The 22,345-nt window shown below is 41.9% G+C and overlaps 1 protein-coding gene across 1 annotated transcript in view; it reads left to right on the top strand.

The window, feature by feature from the left end:
* Positions 1–21,179, top strand: part of gsk3ab (glycogen synthase kinase 3 alpha b) — a 31,163-nt gene extending 9,984 nt beyond the window's left edge. Inside the window, exons 5-11 of the mRNA XM_034102081.1 lie at positions 172–282; positions 6,297–6,427; positions 13,925–14,129; positions 14,827–14,922; positions 15,666–15,852; positions 17,300–17,377; positions 18,552–21,179. Coding sequence (XP_033957972.1) covers positions 172–282; positions 6,297–6,427; positions 13,925–14,129; positions 14,827–14,922; positions 15,666–15,852; positions 17,300–17,377; positions 18,552–18,619 — 876 coding nt within the window. The 3' untranslated portion in view covers positions 18,620–21,179. The remainder of the gene's footprint in view (positions 1–171; positions 283–6,296; positions 6,428–13,924; positions 14,130–14,826; positions 14,923–15,665; positions 15,853–17,299; positions 17,378–18,551) is intronic.
* Positions 21,180–22,345: the final 1,166 nt, after the last annotated feature.

Raw genomic sequence — 22,345 nt, 5'->3', positions numbered from 1 at the left:
TTAAAAGCAGTCTGATAACTAATCTGCAAACAGTATTTATTTGTTGCCTAATTACTCCCTCCATGAACCACACAACACATTTTATTAAATTGGTTTTATACTCCTTACATCCCTTTCTCTTTCCACCTATAATTAAACAACCTTTTTCCTTTCCCCCCCCCTCCTTCTCAGAAAGATGAGGTGTATTTGAATCTGGTGCTGGACTTCGTTCCCGAGACCGTGTACAGGGTGGCTCGGCACTTCAACAAGGCAAAGACCACCATCCCCATCATCTATGTTAAGGTCAGTACACACGCACGCATGCACGCACACACACATATACACACACCAGGGACGTACGGGCTAATGTTGCCAGGGCAACGGCTCGTTTGGCCTTTTTGGCTGACCTGCCCCTCTGGAGAGAGCGAGAGTTTTTTTTTTTTTTTGTGGCCGAATCAACTTGATAAGGGATATAGGCCTACACTGTGGCCCTAAAGCAACTGCTCCATTATCTGTATCAAATGCACACATTGATGCCACCAAATGTCACAATAAAAATAGAAAGTACTACAAATAAACTGGAATTCATTTACATCTTAAATTATTAATAGATACACAAAACAAGGTTTACAAATATCCAACCTTCAAATTGCTTTTTTAAATCAACACTGCTCTGCACACTTGCTAAAGAACATTTGTGTGGAAATCTCAATTCAGTTGTAGGGCTGCGTGAGTATGGCCAAAAGTATGGCAGTAAATCTCACGGTAACTATTTAATCATCACCAAATTCTGTGTTATTATGACCGATCATAACTCAGCTTTATGCAGACATATTTAGCATGGTGTACAGGGCCGGTTTTTGGCATATGAAAAAAACATTTCGACTGTTTGCGCTCATCCTAATTTTCGGCCTTGATGTAACAACATTCAAAATTAAGTCAAGGTAACACCCTTTTCACCCCGGTTACACTTTTCATTTGCCCTGTACGATGGGCGCTGTAAGTGATGAAAGTGGGGGGTGTTGGCTTATCAGGCGTCCGCAGCTCACAGCCAAAGTGGGTGTGGGAGCGAGCAAGAGAGATAAATGCAATTTATGTAAACAAATATTTCCAAGGCACTCCTTTATAATTATTGGGGTAAACAGGTTTGAAATGATTTCAATGTATAATATAGGACAGTAAACCAAAAATATCGTTTAAAACTTGAGATACAAAAATATGCATAAATAAATGTTAACTAGGTAAAATAAGATATGAATGAACAACAAAAATAAAATAAGTTGCATTTATTTTCCATTGGCTCTGATAGGTTATCGGTTATGTTCACATACTTATTTGATTATTAAAATGTAAACCAATCTTTTTCATATGGGTGTTTTACGGCCCGTCCACACAGCGGCGCAGGAAATGACGACAGAACAGCCAAAAAAGACATCTCACACCGTGTCAGATTTTGGTTATTTTGGGGAGGTGGAGATAAATCATATTGTTAGGTGGATGCCGTTTGAACCAGAGTAGCAGCATGGAGGTCGGATCGTCACCAAAATAAATAAATAAGTGGTCCGAAAAAGGTTAATGAAAAAAAAAATACACATAGCCTTCCTCAGGCAGTGTGTTTGTACCGGGGACAGGAGACCCCCCCCCCTTGATGAGAGACTGTAAGAAGTGATCGGGGAATCCCTCCGGAGTGGAGTCATGACGACTGGATCTGAATTATGTTTTTGTATTTGGTGGTTTGTGTCCCAGCTGTCGATCAGGTGTGCGCAGCGTCTCCACTGCAGCCTGTGCATCTCAACCCCCCCCCCCTCCCCGCAGCAACTCTATATCCACCAGTTAAAGGACATACAACTAATGTGTTGTGTTATATTAGCTGTACAATTTACCACATATTGTGTTCTTAGCTTCCATACCTCCTGTGTTTTACGAGCGACTTATCAAGTCTTGGCAAACGGCATAAAACACGATTAAACATGGTAGTATATAAAACCATGCTCGTATCTACAACCTATGGAAATGCAAAACGGCGTCCGTTTAGACGTAATTCTGTCCTCCTGCTTACCGCATCATTTATGAGAAAACATTTCATAACATTAACACAACATATTCGAGGTGGTTTTAAATAACATATCCGTATTTATTTATTTCTCCAAGTTATGTTTTTGTGTGCACCGAGGAGTTTGTTAAATCATTTTAAGATTGGCTTTCATCAATGTTTGAAAATGAATTCTTCATATGATAAATGAGAGGTAACATTTTGTTTATGGTATTATTTCCACATATTTCTCTCCATTCTTCCTTCTGCCAACGGTGTCGCAGTTTCTCGTCTCTCCCGTTTTTGTGCTTAGTGCGTACGCATGGGTTAGAGTTTGCGTGGAGGACCGCACATTTTCCCGTCAAGTTAGTATTTTATAAATCGCAAACATTGCGTAGAAATTGGCGTACGCCATTTTTTGAGCGTATATCCCTTTATAAATGAGGCCCCAGGTCTCTAGTAATGTGTGCTCTAAGTGCACCAGATTGAAGTATTTTACTTTAAATGTTCAAACATTTCTTAGCGGGGGGGCATACCCCCGGACCCCCCTAGAGGATGTGATGTCCTCACCCCAATCAAAACATGTTCATATAATACTGAATACATTTGAAGCCTTTGATGTATATGACCTATGTCAATACGTTTCTGTTTTTGTAGTGCATTGGTCTTTTGTAGAGATTTTTCATTTATTTTTTATATATTCTATTGTGTATTCCTTGGATACTTTTATTTGTTCTACTGAACGATTTTCTGGCAGGGGGGGCGCCAGCTAAAATCTCGCCTAGGGCAGCAAATCGGTTAGAACCGGCCCTGATGGTGTAGGAAACGGGCTCCGTGTTACAAGATGGGTCGGGGGTTTGGCGGTACCACTGCACCGCTGCAGACTCTCTGCACACACACACACACACACACACACCGCTGCAGACTCTCTGCACGAAGGAGCCACGGTGCTGCAGCTCCTGATCGGAGCAGAGACACACGTTCACTAAGCGGAAAAACTATATCCTGTCACAGAGATCTGCTATTTTAAATTTTAAAGTCAACACATATCGACCCTAAATAAAGTCTATATTAAGAACGAGAGATGTTTTGACATTATGGCTTAAACAAATGACAAATGAGCGAGGGCGATGACGTCAGAGCATCATCCTATGTGCCGGGGCTGAGACCCGAACTGCCCCGGCCCAATTTAACCCCTGGTTAGAGGCCCTGTTTTATCAGGATGTCTGGACTGCACAGCAGTTACAATGGTCAAACTATTAGAACAGAATTGTCCCCATTTTGTCTTTAATAGTTACTAACATTAGATATTTTAATGAGATATGGACCGCAAAACAAATGTCCCTGATTTTCATTTTTGAAATTAAGTCACCGAATGCAAGTAGTCGCCTTAGTTTATTTTGTTATGAGATGTGAATTACTGTTCAATTTAGTTGATGTAATAATCATTTGGTTTCTTTTACAAAAAGGTCTTATGTTTTTTTTCGGGGCAGGCCCTTTTTCCAGTTTAGAGCAATAGCCCCTCCAAGTGTCTGTGCACGTCCCTGACACACACACACTCTTCCACCATGCCACTATAAGCATTAAAAGGTTAATTCAAGTCAGTTATTCAGGGATTAAATACTTACATTCTCACAAGGGAACAAAAACTGTTATAATCAGAGGCAAATAAACTGTCTGGTCATTTTGACTACACTCAAAGTCATCATAAGAAGTCCTCAAAGCTTGCAGAGGTCTTAACCCCTGTCTGTTTATGGATCCAAAAGGCAACAGGGATGAATGGATATCATTGGTTTTGTGGGGGATTAATACATCTGAAATGCCCTTTAGCTGCCATTTAACATAGTGCATTTACTCGTTTTAGGGAACCCTTGACACCCAGACTGCCAAACAAGACAGATACAGTACTTCTGCTAAAAAGCCTTTTGCTTTACAAGTTGGAGAATGTATCGTCTTTGGCAGAAGATCTGTGTGCTTACTGCTTTACGTCTTTGTAAAATAGAGACTTTCTGTCACACTCTGCGACATCACATGGAATAGATTTGAGCTTCATCCGTTACTTAAGGTCGCATTTAAGGAAACTACATTTCTTCAGTAATTGCCTGAGGATGTAACAAACGATCGAGTATGTTCCTGTTGGTTCAGCTCACTGTTTAAGGGTTATAGAGGCAGAAAGGGAAAGATGGTCCCAAGGGAATTCATCTGTTTGCAATACACTTGGCTCCCTGTCTAAAAGGGTGCTCATTTCGGAGAGAGTGTTTGTGTGTTCACCGTGTCTGCAGCAGCAGAGGACATTATAGCTGTCTCATGGCCCATTTCCCCTCCTCAGCCTGCTGCTCCCCCATGGCTCGGAGATGCATGCTGATCTCCCCCTCACACACACTTTCTCTCTGCTCTGTCATCCCTCCGTCCTCCAGCGACACACTTCTATCTCAGCGTGCCATCTCTTCCCGTCCCCTGGGACTCAATGTTTTCACCGTGTCTCATTGTTTCCCTCTTCCTCACCCCTGCCCTCCTCTTCGCCTTTTTAAACGGCATCCTTCACTCATCATTTTCTCTGCAATCATCTTTTTATCTCTGTCACTGCATCATATGGGTAATAATAGCGAGATAATGGTGATGGCGGTGATTTGTCATATTAAGATGCTTTCTATCGGCATTCCACGGGCACATTTAAAGGCTGCAGACTTATAAGTGAGAGCCATTTTTACACAAGGACATCACACATCACCATTGACCTAGGATGTTTAGACAAATGTCAAATAGGGGTTAGTTGTACATCATCTGGGGGAGTTTTTACCCCCCTGTTATTTTGTTGTAAATACCATGCCACTGCGGGCTGCTGCAGACACCACACAGCTGCTTCTTTCAACACTCTGCAAAATTAGGACACAAATTGATGTGACTGGTGTGTGATGAGAAACCTTACAGACACACACAGATGCTCCTGCCTCTGCCAAAAAAAATACAAACTTGTGTTATAGAGCCAGATGGTGTGTAAGATTTCTAATTTGTAATGCAGTTTCCCAACTAAAGTCAGCTAAGCCTCAGCTCAGTAGTTCCCAAAGTTCAAAAATGCTATCTTGGTCCTCATCAAAGTGTATTTAGTGATTTATTTTCACAAGAAATTAGCAAAGTTTAAGCATAAGTCTGAACAACTCAAAGCAATACTTCTTACTTCAACTACTTCCTGCTGTCTGTGCCATTTATAATGCTATTTCAGGAACCACTGCCTTCGCTCGGGTCAGCTAAGGTCACACGAGGCTTCCAGTCCAAAGGGAAATTACATTAAAGTATCTGAATGTATACAAGGCAATTAATTATATGGGTATTGGTAGATCCGGAAAATTCAACAGGAAAGTCTTGCTTGTTAGTTGTTGAAGTCTAAAAGATTGTCTCTTGCAATCACTTGTAGGCAGTCATTGGAGTATTTTTGCATCCAATTGCAGGCTTTAAGGAGCTCTTATATATATCTATAAACCTTTGAGTTTGTTCCACTATGTGCTCGAGGACTCTGTTATATCCTTTAATGGGAAAGTGGACATGGGAAGCTCATTGTTCTCAATGGAATTAATGACATTTCAATTGGTTAAGCAATCAATTTTCTGCCACTTATCGGTCCAGATTGCTAGTGATTGTCCGACTGGCCCACTTTGGCTACGCCAGTAAATTGTCAACGGGGGGGGGGGTGCTAGTGATTGTCCGACCGGTACCGGCCCATCCCGATGTCCAGTCCGCCACTGGTTCTTGCCAAAGTATTGCAATTCTATCAACTTGTGCGGAAACTTGAACTTGTTTTTAAGGTAAATTGGTTTATTGTGCTTTTTGTCTATTTTTCAGCTGTTGTGCATTTAGGATACAAAGTGAGAACATAAAGAAGTGTTTTTGAAATATTTACACAACATTATCATTGGTGTATTATCAACATGGAATACATTTGTATTTATTTTAATATCGGTAATTATCAATTATACCAACACCCCTCATTCAAGCTTCCTACAAGCTTCAAAACAGTTTGACCAGTATTATAACACAAGAGGTATTACATTGCATCCAGTGTGGTACTAAAAAGGTTTACATAAGGCGTGAATGTTCCTTGTTGAACTCTGATAGGGATCTGTAGCCTCCCTGTGTGTCACGAGTCACCTGACTCCACATGCAAACAGGGGGGAAACGGCTATTCTTTGCTTTTTCTTCCTGGTTTATCTGTATGTTTCTGTCTGAGTTGATGCTAACTCTCTCTCTCTCTCTCCCCCCCCCCCCCCCCCCCCCCCCCCCCTCTCAGGTGTACATGTACCAGCTGTTCCGCAGTCTGGCTTATATCCATTCCCAGGGCGTGTGTCACAGAGACATCAAACCCCAGAACCTGCTGGTGGACCCGGAGACGGCCATCCTCAAACTCTGTGACTTTGGCAGGTCAGTACCAGACTCTGCCTCTGGACATCAAGTCTGTCCCCCATCATCCTGTGCATTGTTGTGACCGTCTGTGTGTCTGTGTTTACTTAGCTGTCTGTTTGTGTAGCCATCTTATTTATTTTTATTGAAGGCACATAGAAAATATATTTCAAGGTTCAAGGCTTTTATTAGTCATACGTACATAGCTACAGTGTAGTTATGACGATGACAATCTTAGGTCCCAGGCTCCAACATTGATAGGTTAGATTGAACAGTTCAAAGCTACTATTCAATTAAATTCAAGTTTATTTATATAGCCCAAAATCACAAATCCTATTTGTCTCAGAGGGCAGCACAAGTCAACAAACACAATTGACAATGTAAAAACAACAAATGTATCTTATAAGATCAATGTGAAAATACAAATTTTAAAAAGAAACATAACACAATGACACAAATACAGTTGGAGTACAATAAATACAATTCCATAAAACGAAGGGTCCATGAGGATGTATAAAAGGGGGTTTAAAACCAGTCTTAACTGTACACTGTACTAAAAAGGAAAGTCTTTAACCTGCTCATAAATGTGTGGACACTGTCTGCCTCCCTGATCGTCACTGGAAGTTGATTCCAGAGGAACAGGGCTTGGTAGCCGAAAGCTCTAGCACCTGACCGGACTCTGGGAACCACCAGCAGACCTGCACTCTACTACACAGCTACTAGTGTTCAGCTTAGTCTCTACTATTGAACATCACTTAGCAAACCATATGTTACGGTTCCTAAAAGCTTGGGTACCACAGCAACAATAAAGGTATCTGTAGAAAACAGAAAAGTGCAGCAGCAAGAATTAGATGCAGGATCCGGTTGATCGTCTGGATTGCTTCTTTATTTGCAAGATCAAACACTCAAGGTGTTTCAAATACAAGATGAACTTCTCTGCTGAGACCAGTGTCACATTCATTTTGAGGTTTAGTTTTTGTCTGTCACATAAAATCAGTTACATCTTCATCCAGACATTTCAAACTGACAACCTAGCTCGACAAGAGATCCTTAAAACATTGTCCTTCAGTGACATCATGCAAAACTGTGATACGAAGAAATTGGTAAAAAGGCGAGCACGTATATTATTCTGGATTGTACTTTTAAATCATCACAAAATAAATGATGTGCTGAAGGTTTAAACGTAGAACAAAGTATTTGAGCTTAAAATATGTCTATTCCTAGTAAACGACCAACAATTGCTGAACAATACATTGAAACGTTGACCTTTTAACGACATTTAAATGCAGTTTTCCAATTCACAATGACATCTGTAAGTGTGACTGTTTGGTTTATAAAGCATTCAATGAAAGGCCAAATTATCATAGGTGGAGGAGCTCACATAAATACACCAAAAAAAGACAAGGCGATGTGCCTGCAAGACTCCACTCAGGTGAACAAAACATATTACCTGTGCGCTGTAGGGATCGATCGATATGGCTTTTTCAAGGCCGATACCGATTATTAGTAATCAAGGAGACGATAACTGATATTTGGAACCGATATACATTCGCAGTAAAATCAGAAAATCTTGGTGTCAAAATGTAGAATAACACAACTTCTTTGAAATGCCTTTTTATGTTTAGTGAACTTTTCAACATCTTAAAACTGGTTTACTCTCCGTGACCCTGAGGAGCTCCAACAAGCCGTGTAGGACAGAGAGTGAATACACATACTATACAGAGATGCTGTGAGAAACCAATGTGAGTTTGGAAAATTGAACAGTATAAATCTATTTTAGTATACCTCAACAATGGAATTATGATCAGTAGAAATGGCCATGACATGGGACCTTTAACTTGTATTTTTAGAGTGTTGTATTAGTAATTTTACTTAATAAAAATCTCTTAATACTTCTTCCTGGTTTATTTTTAAGTTACTTTACTATATAAGATTTAAAATATGAGATTGAAGTGTATATAAACAAACCTTGTAAAGACGGTGTATACGAGAACAGCGTTGTCCATTTGTCAATTAGCCAATTATATCGGAATTCATTAGCATCTACAAACAAACTGATTTTTAGTTTTTGTTAATATATCGTGGTACTTGTGTTTTACTTCAGTAACATTTCCAATGCAGCACTTAATTGTTGCATTAGTCAAAGTCAACTTTATTGTCAATCTTTCAGGTTGTGTGTACAGGCAGAGGGATCGAAATACCGTTTCCCACAATCCTGAATACAAAAATACAAATATGTATATCATATATATATGTACTAGGGCTGTCAAGTTAACGCGTTGATAACGCGTTAACGCAAAACAAAATTAACGCCACTAATTATTTTAACGCAATTAATGCATGTCTATTTTTTGTCCTCGGCCGCCCCGTAGTTTCAGAGCGCATCGAGTTTAAAATACCATCTACAAGCTGATGCTGACAGCCCCGCTCCTGCTGCCCGCTTGTGGCAGACCACACTTCCACACTCACCGGCAGGCACCGACTGGCCATCGGGAGGACCGGGAGGGTGTGTGTATGTGTGGCCCGAGCGAGCGAGAGAGAGAGACCTTACGTGTATTGTTGTTGTTAGCATCTGGTGCTAGCTAGCAGCGCTAACGGATATAAGGAGCTGTTTAAATGAAAACAGAGGAGCGATATTTCGCCGACAACTGCGCCGAGCACTTGACTTTATGCAGGAAGCCAGGCAGTGGGACATTGTACGAAAAGTCAGCACACTCAGCTCGGATAGTGCGCGCAACATGATTGCAGCGTCCAGGCAGCTCCGGTTCGAGCGTATGCCTTGAGTTGCACATAGCTCCAACGATCCATCCATCACACACACACACACACACACACACACACACACACACACACACACACACACACACACACACACACACACACACACACACACACACACACACACACACACACACACACACACACACACACACTTTGTATTGTATTATTGTATGAGAGAGGTTCCAGGTTGAATTGAGGCGAATATTTGTAATGTTCAGAGGTTGTTGTGTTTAATATTCATGACAGAGATGTTCACAAGTCTTTTTTTGCAAGTCCAAGTCAAGTCTTTGGTCACGAGTCCAAGTCAAGTCTCAAGTCTCTAAAAAAATAAAAGTCTCATGTCTCTTCTGGTTGTAATAAGCCAATTGTCTGCTGCTATCCAGTCTGTTAAGAATACTGCACAGCTATATCTAAGAAATTCAAAGCATGTACTGTGTTATTATCACTCCTATATCTATTAGCATACAGTATCAGTACTGATTAGTTGTTTGTTATATGATCACTTTAAACAGGCTATTGCAATGCAATATGAGGACAAACATCACACTTTAGCTAAATACAAACAACTTATAAGCAAAACACTTCAGAATCAGAAATCACTATCACAAATACTTTATTAATCCCCCGCAGGGAAACTGTTAAAAGTACTTAAAAGCGGGTAATGATTAACGTTACCGACCTTTTTTATGTCATGTCAAGAGTTGGATGTCAACGCCACTCAACTCAAACAAGTGTGACAAGCAATTCACTAATCTTTTCAAATATTCAGTTACAAAGCTAGCAGCAAGCTAAGTTAGCATTACACAGCTGATGCTGAGCTAAACATGTTTGCTAACCGTCCATGCGTTAATGTGACTGACCTCTCCGGGTGACTTTTCAAGTGCCTGATGAAATTCGACGTTGTTGCGCCAGCATCCTTGATTTTGATATTGCAGACTTTGCAGTGTGCGCTCCTTGTGTTGGTGCCGCTGGCGTTTTGTTCGAAGTTGTTGTAGTTGAACCTAATTACAAGCGGTACAGCCGCAGGTGTGCCGCCGGTCGCCATTGTGTTACTACGAGGTAGTAACAGAGGCGCGCACGTCTGCGTAATGAGCCCGGCTAAAGTAACTGGATGGCCTTACCTGCCTGTCAGCCTTCCATCTGGGCACAAACTGATCTCGTGCCCTCATTGGTCATGTGCACGTTCGTGTGTGTTGGAGGAGGCGGGCTCTATAAGGAAGTAGCAGCCTCGAGCAGATTATCTCCGGTTGTGTATTTTCAAATTCTAGCGATCTCGAGCCGGTTTCTCTCAAATGTACCTACCCCACCTTTAATACGCCAAAATAGAAAACACAATGATTGTTCACGAGTCCCAACACACGAGTCCAAGTCGAGTCTGAAGTCTTTTGGTCACGAGTCCAAGTCGAGTCTGAAGTCTCTGTGTGTGCGACTTAAGTGTGACTCGAGTCCGAGTCGCAGACTCGAGTCCCCATCTCTGATTCATGAGAATATTTGTCATTGTTGAAATGATAATAAACATTTGCATAAAGCATATTTGTCCACTCATATGTTGATAAGAGTATTAAAAACTTGAAAAATATTCCTCTAAGGTACATTTAGAACAGATCAAAAAATTGCGATTAACTATTTTAATCGACTGACAGCCCTAATATATACACAATCAACAGAAACATTTACACATATGCCCACATTAAGATAAAATATATATATATATATATATATATATATATATATATATATACAGTGGGGCAAAAAGTATTTAGTCAGCCACCAATTGTGCAAGTTCTCCCACTTAAAAAGATGAGAGGCCTGTAATTTTCATCCTAGGTACACTTCAACTATGAGAGACAGAATGGGGGGAAAGAATCCAGGAAATCACATTGTAGGATTTTTAATGAATTAATTGGTAAATTCCTCGGTAAAATAAGTATTTGGTCACCTACAAACAAACAAGATTTCTGGCTCTCACAGACCTGTAACTTCTTCTTTAAGAGCCTCCTCTGTCCTCCACTCGTTAACTGTATTAATGGCACCTGTTTGAACTCGTTATCAGTATAAAAGACACCTGTCCACAACCTCAGACAGTCACACTCCAAACTCCACTATGGCCAAGACCAAAGAGCTGTCAAAGGACACCAGAAACAAAATGTAGACCTGCACCAGGCTGGGAAGACTGAATCTGCAATAGGTAAGCAGCTTGGTGTGAAGAAATCAACTGTGGGAGCAATTATTAGAAAATGGAAGACATACAAGATCACTGATAATCTCCCTCGATCTGGGGCTCCACGCAAGATCTCACCCCGTGGGGTCAAAATGATCACGAGCAAAAATCCCAGAACCACACGGGGGGACCTAGTCAATGACATGCTGGGACCAAAGTAACAAAGGCTACCATCAGTAACACACTACGCCGCCAGGGACTCAAATCCTGCAGTGCCAGACGTGTCCCCCTGCTTAAGCCAGTACATGTCCAGGCCCGTCTGCAGTTTGCTAGAGAGCATTTAGATCAGGGGTGGGGAACCTCCGGCCTCCGGGCCGTATACGGCCCGCGAGACAATTTGGTACGGCCCTCGAGGTAATTTATAAACACACATAAAAAATGAAAGAAATCTAGACCGCAAAAAAATTAAACAAGCGAGTGCCTGTTTTTCCTGGCCAAGGTCAGGGTCCATGAACACAACACGAGCCTCACGTATCATCACGTGGTATATGTCTCGACTGACAGGGGTGCAGTTCTGACGGAGAGCACCAGAACGCCACTCCAGCACTTCAGAAATTGCAGTACCGATAAGTCCATACACATGCCGCAGTTTCTGCGTTTCTGTGTCTTTAGTTGAAAGCCCAGTGGCGATCTGCTCATCTGTCATTCTGATCAGACAGTCAATAACTGTGTTGTTATCATTAGCATCTGGTTAGCTAGCTATGCTAACGAATATAAGAAGCTTTTTCTACAACCAGTGAGGTAAAGGCACATCTTTATATGATCATTATAGTTATAAAAAAATAAGAGAATAAAGTAAACAGGTATAAAATACTATATGACAGTTATTAATAAAGAAGAATACAGTTTGAAAGGGGAGTGATTTGTCAAATATCCATACATTAAAAGAAAATCTGCTTACAGTTGTGTTTGGGTGTTGAGAGATGTGTCCATAGATCTCCTAATGTTGCTCTCAAAGTGCACCAGATTGATGCTTTTAACTTCAACATTTAAAAAAAAAAAATCTTCCTGGGGAGCATGCCCTCCGGACCCCCCTAGAGGAGGTTAGGTCCCCCCCCCCCCACTTAAATCATGTTACATTAGATTAGATGTTACTTATTAGACGCTTTTATCCAAAGCGACATACATATTCGATGCTGTGGGCAATCCCCACAGGAGCAATTTGGGGTGAAGTGTCTTGCCCAGGGACACAACGACATGCTGTTCACATGGATAGGAAACTAAATACATTGGCACACATCTTGTGTCCATATCTTTCTGTTTTGGTGGTCACGCCACACCGTGCACGTGCATGCATGCGCGAGTCATGGTGAGATATCTGGATTAAGAGGTGGCTTTTTCTTTGCACAGAATGAAATGAATGGGCTGTAATTTTAGTTTTTTTAAGCAGAGGTCAATAACTTGTACGGCCCTCTGAGGATATTGTAAACATTGAAATGGCCCTTGAGAGGAAAAAGGTTCCCCACCCCTGATTTAGATGATCCAGAAGAGGATTGGGAGAATGTCATATGGTCAGATGAAACCAAAATAGAACTTTTTGGTAAAAACTCAACTAGACGCGTTTGGAGGAGAAAGAATGCTGAGTTGCATCCAAAGAACACCATACCTACTGTGAAACATGGGGCTGGAAACATCATGCTTTGGGGCTGTTTTTCTGCAAAGGGACCAGGACGACTGATCCGTGGAAAGGAAAGAATGAATGGTGCCATGTATCGTGAGATTTTGAGTGACAACCTCCTTCCATCAGCAAGGGCATTGAAGATGAAACGTGGCTGGGTCTTTCAGCATGACAATGATCCCAAACACACCGCCCGGGCACCGAAGGAGTGGCTTCGTAAGAAGCATTTCAAGGTCCTGGAGTGGCCTAGCCAGTCTCCAGATCTCAACCCCATAGAAAGGAGGGAGTTGAAAGTCCGTGTTGCCCAGCGACAGCCCCAAAACATCATTGCTCTAGAGGAGATATGCATTGAGGAATGGGCCAAAATACCAGCAACAGTGTGTGAAAACCTTGTGAAGACTTACAGAAAACGTTTGACCTCTGTCATTGCCAACAAAGGGTATATAACAAAGTATTGAGATGAACTTTTGTTATTGACCAAATACTTATTTTCCACCATAATTTGCAAATAAATTCTTTAAAAATCAGACAATGTGATTTTCTGGATTATTATTTTTTCTCATTTTGTCTCTCATAGTTGAGGTATACCTAGGAGGAAAATTACAGGCCTCATCTTTTTAAGTGGGAGAACTTGCATAATTGGTGGCTGACTAAATAATGTTGCCCCACTGTGTGTGTGTGTATATATATATATATATATATAATTATATATATATATATATATATAATTATATATACAAAATAACAGTCACTTCAATATCTTTGGGAATGTACATTAGTGCAAGATTGTCCATAGCAGCGTAAAAAAGTATTATTAGTTGTATTAGTACTTTTACTTATTACAAATCTCTTAATACTTCTTCCACCACTAACTATATATATCTCTTATCTCTTGTAGTGCGAAGCAGCTAGTGCGGGGGGAGCCGAATGTTTCCTATATCTGCTCGCGGTACTATCGCGCCCCGGAGCTCATCTTTGGAGCCACCGACTACACGTCCAACATCGACATCTGGTCGGCCGGCTGCGTGCTGGCCGAGCTGCTGCTGGGCCAGCCCATCTTCCCCGGGGACAGCGGGGTGGACCAGCTCGTAGAGATCATTAAGGTAAAGAGAGGAAGGCTACAGACACTGGCACAGCGCTAACTGATGCACGGGGGAAGATGAAAGGTTGACATGGAGGAAAGTTTGGAATTCAAACTACTGTCAGTGTTGGCTTTGTGGAGGAAACTGTTGGAAATGTGGTTTAAAAACAGACTATACTTAGCTATTCAACCTGGTAGATTACTAATTTTCATTTGGTTAACAATCCATTTTCCTGTCCAGATTGCATTTATTAATTATACATTTTATTTGGTCTTATGTACTGCTTAGACGTAGCTGAGGAGATGTCACCTAATAGTTGCCAAAATAAACAACTTCTATCAATACTATAGAAAATGTGAAAAATATATTAACCCAGTGAAATGTTTACTTAGTTTTTTGTGGATTTGTTTATTTGAATTTATTCTAAATTGGAGCGCTGCGTAATCAAAATCCAATCGGACTAAATAAAGTATTTTGTGATTCTGATGGTAAAACTGTCATTGATACCTCCCCGGTCGATGAATGTGTACTTATATTTCAACACGGATAGTATTCAATAAAGAACAGTAGCCCTGGAAAGATAAGCTTTACACTTAATATAACAAAGGATACATTTTGTTACGCTCCACATTTAAAACCCCTTCTCCACGTTTTGAAGGACACGCCAATGATTGTAATTCATATGAATGAACATACATTTTTCCTTTGTGTGCTTCAGGTCCTTGGGACACCAACGAGGGAGCAGATCCGGGAGATGAACCCCAACTACACAGAGTTCAAATTCCCTCAGATCAAAGCACACCCCTGGACAAAGGTACGTCCCGGCTGCAGCAGAATATTAATGGATAGCCGTTATCCAAACATCAGCTTGAAGTTGTTTTTGCTCTTTATGGAAAAATAAACGTATGTAGGAACCATACAAAACCAGGAACTTAAAATCAGTTACTGAAAGAAAGTTAAACAATCGATTCTGTGGCAAAGAGCTGGGCTTGGAGAATATCTAATCTAATGATATTTTTGACCAAATGTCAATATATCTTATTTATATTGCACTTCACAAAAAGAAACACAAATTGCTTCCAAGACCAACAACAATACTAACCTCCCCTCCTGATCCATAATCACAGCAACCTTTGTGATTAATACAGAACATCACAAGTCCATAAACACAGAACAGAATCAAACCATAGTAAAAACATTCAACATTATTAAAGGTTTAGGTCTTAAATGATCGCCCAGTCCTACAACGATCTGTGTCAACAACAGAAGTCCTCCTCCCCTTGCCGCTGTCCTTAATGCAAGGTCTTAAAAAGTATTAAAAGTCGATCGATCAATTTAGCGAAAATGAAGGCTATTAAAAATGCGATGAGGTCTTAAAATGTATGGAAAGGGTCTTAAAAAAGGTATTAAAAGGTTTGACTTGAGGATTCCTGCACATACCCCGTGATGTCTTTCATGTGTGTAAAGCACTTTGAATTGCCTTGTGTTGAAAGGTGCCTTATAAATAAACCTGCCTCTAAATAACCCGTGTCTCTCTGACTCTCTCTCCCCTGTCAGGTGTTTAAGCCTCGCACGCCCCCCGAGGCCATCGCTCTGTGCTCCCGGCTGCTGGAGTACACGCCGGTGACCCGGCTGTCTCCGCTGGAGGCGTGTTCGCACGCCTTCTTCGACGAGCTCCGTCAGCCCAACACCCGCCTGCCCAGCGGGCGAGAACTGCCGCTCCTCTTCAACTTCAGTCCCGTCGGTCAGTTCACCTCACCTCCTCTCCTTTCCTCTCCTCATCTCCTCCTCTCCTCTCCTCATCTCCTCTCCTCTCCCACCCCTCCCACGTCACTCATCTCCTCCTCCTCTCCTCCCCTCTCCCTCATCTCCTCTCCTCCTCATTTCATCTCCTCCTCTCATCTCCTCTCCCACCCCTCCCACGTCACTCTCCTCATCTCCTCTCCTCATCTCATCTCCTCTCTCCTCTCCTCATCTCCTCTCCCACGTCACTCTCCTCATCTCCTCTCCTCATCTCATCTCCTCCTCTCCTCATCTCCTCCCCCACGTCCCTCTCCTCATCTCCTCTCCTCCTCATTTCATCTCCTCCTCATCTCCTCTCCCACCCCTCCCACGTCACTCTCCTCTCATCTCCTCTCCTCCTCCTCCTCATCTCCTCTCATCTCCTCTCCCACCCCTCCCATGTCACTCTCCTCATCTCCTCTCCTCCTCATCTTATCTCCTCCTTTCCTCTTCTCCTCTCATCTCCTCCCCCCCCTCCCACGTCACTCTCCTCCTCATCTCCTCCTCTCCTCTCCTCATCTCGTCTCCTCCTCTCCTCATCTCATCTCCTCGTCTCCTCCTCCTCTCATCTCCTCTCCCCCCCTCCCACGTCACTCTCCTCTCCTCATCTCCTCTCCCACCCCTCCCACGTCACTCATCTCCTCATCTCCTCTCTTCTCGTCTGCTCCCCCCCCCCCCCCCTCCCACGTCACTCATCTCACCTCGTCTCCTCTCCCCCCCCCCCCCCCCCTCCCACGTCACTCCTCTCGTCTCCTCTCCTCTCCCCCCCCCCCCCTCCCGCGTCACTCTGCTTCTGTTTCAGCTCCTCTGAGTGTCTTGGATGTTCTCCTAAAGGGCTGCAGAATTAATTGGAATCTAATTCAAATTGCAGTAACGACTCGTGCGCTATTCAAATCGCAGGAAGCACAAGATGATACATTATTCATCCCAGAGTTACAAAAATACAATAAACACCGCAGCACAATAACAATAAACCTGTACGCTAACAGTGCAGCAAAACGAGCAGTTCAATAAGTTCAGGAAACATCGATGGTCACATCATTGATCTAAATAACAGTTAAATTAATATTTGTCAAATGGAGTAAATGATCGTGGACTTGCCGGATGTTCGGCGTACCTAACGGACATTTGTTTGGTTACGATCTGTCCTTAAAACAAATCACACAATGATCGTTTTAATATAGTCTCCCTTGCCGAAGCACTATCAGTCAAAGTAGTCGCAATTTGTCGTGTCTTTCCCAAATCATGCAGCCCTGTTGTCCTCTAAAGACCTTCACTCAATCTAAAGACCTTCACTCAGTGTCTCACTGCCCCCAAAGTGTTTTCTGTGTCATTAAAGCTGCCTCTCTCTCTCTCTCTCTCTCTCTCTCTCTCTCTCTCTCTCTCTCTCTCTCTCTCTCTCTCCTCAGAGCTGTCTATCCAGCCCCAGCTGAACTCCACACTCATTCCTCCTCACGCTCGTGCACAGACATCGCCTGCCTCACATGGTATGTATCTCAATTCAATATTACACTCTTAGGTGTTATCTTTGTGAGTGACGGGGGTGTCAAACTCAAATACACAGTGGGCCAACGTTTTAAAATGGGTACTAGTGGAGGGCCGGACTGGTTCAATCTTTATAGCAGAACTTATTGAAATGAACTTATTGCACATATTCAACCTGGAACTAACAAAGCTTAAATTATTGCCTATAAAAACAACATTAAATAATCAGATGTGTTAATTTCTTATGGCTCCATCTGCATTCTGAGTACATTTTTCCACAGGCCAACAACAGCTTAAAAAAACTATTTCCCTCAAAGAACAAACCAAACATGCCCTGTTGTCTCAAGAGAAAAAGATCCATTAAAGTCAGTGTGCTGCTCTGTGATGCTAGTTCAGATACTTGGCATCTCATCTTGGGGGCAAGTTAATGTTTGGAGTCAGGCTCTGAGCTGAGGAGACCCTCAGGATGGAGTGAAGGTGTGCGTGCAATATAACGGCGGGCCAGATCTAATAGTAATTAGAAATTATCCTGCGGGCCGAAATTAGATCCACCAAGGGCCTGATTTGGCCCCCGGGCCTCGAGTTTGACACATGTGACCGATACAGTTATTCATCTGTATATTGTCCATTAAGCACGTTGATACTGCAACATAATTATACGTAGGGCTGGGTGATGAGTGATAAGACATTTTGTATATTGTAATATCCGCTGTGTCTTTTCTTTCTGTTATTTAAAGCTGGACTGCATTACAGTTAAATAATGTGATTTTATTGGTATAAACAGCAATATAGAAATGGACACTATGAAAACACTACAGACAGTTATTGAAACTTATATGATCAAATATGAGTTATACATATTGTGATATGTAATTGTCTGCCAGCCCCATTTACAAGTAACCCTTTGTTCAATTTGAAAACTATAGTAACTAGTGTGAGAATCAAAATATTTGCCCACATTCATGGACTATATAATCCTCCGGAAAAACCGCTTAACCGCCGTCTGAACTTCAGCCCATTTGTAAACCCGACGGAGTAGGCTTTGCTACTTAATGAAGATAACCTGAAATACTTTAGACGTAGATTTTTAGACGTACATAATGTCATGATAGGCTATCCTATATGAACGGTGTGTTGTTGTGTTTCTGACCCTGCTGTCCCTCTCTCCCCCTGCAGAGGGCGGTGTGTCAGACAGTACCGCCCAGCCCAGCTCAGCACCCGGATCCATCAACAACAGCACCTGAGCACCACCCCTCTGCCATCCTTTTATTTTCGTCTTCCCCCGCATCTTCCCTTTTCTCTCCGCTGCTCTTCTTCCTCTCAACCTTCCTCCTGGCTCCAAAACCCCTCTTTAAAAATAGAAATAACTTCACACACACTCAGCAGTGCTATTGTCCCCGACTCTTTAACCATTTCCAATAGAAAGCCATCTCTGTGGCTGCTAGCTTCTGGAAGGTGTGCGCTTGTTTTAAGGATATTTGGGGAGCCAAGCGTGGGTTTAAAATAAGCTGCCGTTCATCTGGCCCGTTAGAATAAATCAACTCGACATTGGTAGGGTTTATTGGCGTAAAAAGGAGGGGGGGTTGTACATGTTATGTGGATTTTCTCTGTATTATAACTGACTTTTATCCCTTTTAAGTTCATTTTTATTTGCATTGGTGTATTTTATGTGTGGCCGTGGTGCCATTAAATGGGGTCCTGATTGGCTTTTGAGTTGAAAGGTCGTGTGAGAGGCCTGACTAATAATGACAATCATCTTTAGTGGGGTCACGCATGTAGTGTACACACTTGATTATAAGACCCACTGTGTAGACTGGAGGCTTTTAGGCCTCCAGGTCAATTTACTCAAGTATTGTCAGTTCATCCAGCGGCACGGTGACCACGTGCATATTTTTTTTTTTATCTTCAACTTTGACCCCAGAATATATTGGCTGATTTTAGAGTTGGTTTTACATTTTATTCAAAAAGAAATGCACCACAGCCTGTCTTTTATAAAGTTTCCTTTTGAATATTAGCTCCTCGACTGCCTTTCATGTGAATGAGAGGGAGCAGAGTGCACAGTTTCTTCGCCATAAGCTTATGTTTTCATCGATTAAGCCACACGCTTCTCTTATTGCATCTCCAAAAGGGAGGAGAGCGGAAGCAAAGGGGTGAGTTATGTTAGTCCAGCTGTTATCAATTACGTCACACACAGGTTGGATGTGGGGCTCCAGTTGCATCTAATACAGAAGCCTCACATGTCGTAAACACCACCTCGTTAATTATGTCACTTTGTGGTTTCTTATGGGCTTGATTATGTTGATCGGGCTCAGAGAGAGACTCCGGACACCTTCACCTGGCTCGTCATCGTCATTTCACACGGTTGTTTCGTGCAGGAGGAGGACTGAATTGAGTTTGTGAGAGCGACTGGCTGAAAACCCTCTTCCCAAACAGTGCAACGCTTCATCATGTTCTTCTCGTCCCTCTGTGGTGTTAGTCGGAACTGATGGTGTCTTTCAGACGTGCATGTTCAGCCCACACTATATTGCTTCCACTAATCTCAGTAATAATCCGACCAGAAACCATGCTCGAACCCTGAAACCCGCGTCTTTTTGGAGCCTCCTCCTCCTCCTCCTCCTCCTCCCTCCTCCTTTTTTCACTGCGAAACTGTAAATATCAAGTACCTTTTTATTTTGTTATTTTTATTGTTATTATATTGTTGTTCTTGTAATTTTTTTTCTCTAGTAGACCGGCGCAGCAGCGTCCGGACTGTTTATCCTCAGTCGCAGTCTGTAAATACGATTTCATTTCAGTCCCTGGTTCAGGAGGGGAAACACAGAACAAAATGTTTCATTTTTACTCTCTCTCCTTCCATTTCTCTATTCACCACTTTCCCTTTTCCCCCTATAAATGTTGTCATAACTGTTTTATTTATTGTATTGTGTTGTTTTTTTTGGGCGGGTTGGGGGATTCGTTTCCACTGCGGTGGTACAATTGACGTTTTTTTTTTTTGTTATTCCAAATTTGAGTCCAACTATGTCACATGCAAAACGATTTCACATCCAAGATACTGTACAGAGATTCAGACGTTGGTGTGTGTGCGCTTTCCAATCAGTGCTGTTGTGTGTATGCACATAAGAGCCAACACGTGGAACTCCAGTTTTTTCATTTAACTTCAATGTGAAGGGAATGTTACAAGCCTCTGGATCTACAGGGTCGTGGTGTTGAGGGAGCACGGATAACCCTGTGTGAGTGTGAGTGTGAGTGTGTGTGTGTGTGTGTGTGTGTGTGTGTGTGTGTGTGTGTGTGTGTGTGTGTGTGTGTGTGTGTGTGTGTGTGTGTGTGTGTGTGTGTGTGTGTGTGTGTCTGGAGGAAAGGGGAAATAATGAATCTGTCCATTGACATGTATCATCTCCTGTGTCCGACCGTCTCCTGTTTCACTTACTGTGTTTAGTATGAGTGTACAGGTGTTAGGATGTGTGTATGCTTCACAGATACTTTGTGAGTTTCTGCAGGGAATGTGTGTGTGTGCGCTGGCAGACCATTGACATTATTCTCAGTACTCCTGACTTTTTTCCTAAAAATGAAGAGCTCATTAAATGTGCTATTTTAATGTTTTTTTTCTTCCATCTTCTGATCTGTCACACTTTGTTTTTAATTTGCTGTGGCCCTGCTCTTTTATCTCTCGTCTGAGGGTAAATGTCAAAGTTGGTAAACGGAACGGTTGGATAAAGGAGATGATGAAAAGAGAGGGATGGAGGGAGAGAGACAGTTTTTGTTTGTTGGTATAAATAATTAAACTCATTAATAAAGTGATGAAACAGTTCCTGTCTCACATTCGTTGTTCAATTATATTTAAAAAAAAAAAAAAAAACGCTGTTAACGAACACGAACATGGGGGATACAAGGCCCTCTAAAATATATGGTCAAATCATGCCATAGCATTTGTTGGCCAAATAAGTTACCATTAAAGTAGAACTGCCACTACGCTTTGATTAGATGATCGTAAAAACAAATTATAATCAGCTTTTTCAATACCTTTTTTTTTTTTTATATAAAAGCAGTTTTCCGCCTCTTAAAGGTGGGGTAGGTAAGTTTGAGAAACCGGCTTGAGGTCGCTAGAATTTGAAAATACACAACCGGAGAAAATCTGCCACTTCCTTACAGAGCCCCTCCTCCAACACACACGAACGCGGGATGTTAAGAGCATTCCATGGAATATAACAAAAAGTGTATCTCGAGCCTGTTTCTGAAACACGTTGTTATATTCCATGGAATGCTCTTAACATCCCGATAGCAATGAATATCTGAAGTGCTTTGACAAAAAATCCATTAAAAAATGTCATCTGTAGAAGCCGTAATACTGTAAAAAGTACAACCACTCCGTTTAGCCGGCCCGGCCTACCTGCCCGTCAGCCTTCCATCAGGGCACAAACTTATCTCGTGCCCTCATTGGTCATGTGCGCGTTCGTGTGTGTTGGAGGAGGGGCTCTATAAGGAAGTCTGAAGGAAGGGCAGATTGTTTTCGGCTGCGTCGTTTCTAATTCTAGCTTTCCATTCTTACCTATCCTACCTTTTTAAGTATGGATTTTCCCACTTCTCCCTGTTTTTATATCTTGTTAAACTAAAAGTATATATTTGTGTAAACATCCCTGTTTTCTGATATTTCTTAGACCAAAATGTGAATCTAGGCAAGGCAAGTTTATTTATATAGCACTTTTCAGCACGCGACGATTCAAAGTGCTTAACAAAACAAATTAAAAGACTTTTTAGGAATAAATACAGTAAAAACACATTATATAATGGCATTTTACAACAGGCATTAACAAGCAAAGATAATAAAATAAACACAACAGGTATACAATAGGCCTACATGTTTAAATGGCATACTGTAGTGCGAATATGAGCAGCTCAATTAAAAGCAGCGGCAAAGAGATATGTTTTCAGTCTCGATTTAAAAATAGTAAGAGTTTCTGCGGACGTGCGTGTTT

Source organism: Pseudochaenichthys georgianus, chromosome 16 (genome assembly GCF_902827115.2).
Source record: "Pseudochaenichthys georgianus chromosome 16, fPseGeo1.2, whole genome shotgun sequence".
NCBI classification, from domain to species: Eukaryota; Metazoa; Chordata; class Actinopteri; order Perciformes; family Channichthyidae; genus Pseudochaenichthys; species Pseudochaenichthys georgianus.
The sequence above is the reverse complement of the archived record's forward strand: the minus strand, read 5'-3'. Positions and strand labels throughout refer to the sequence as shown.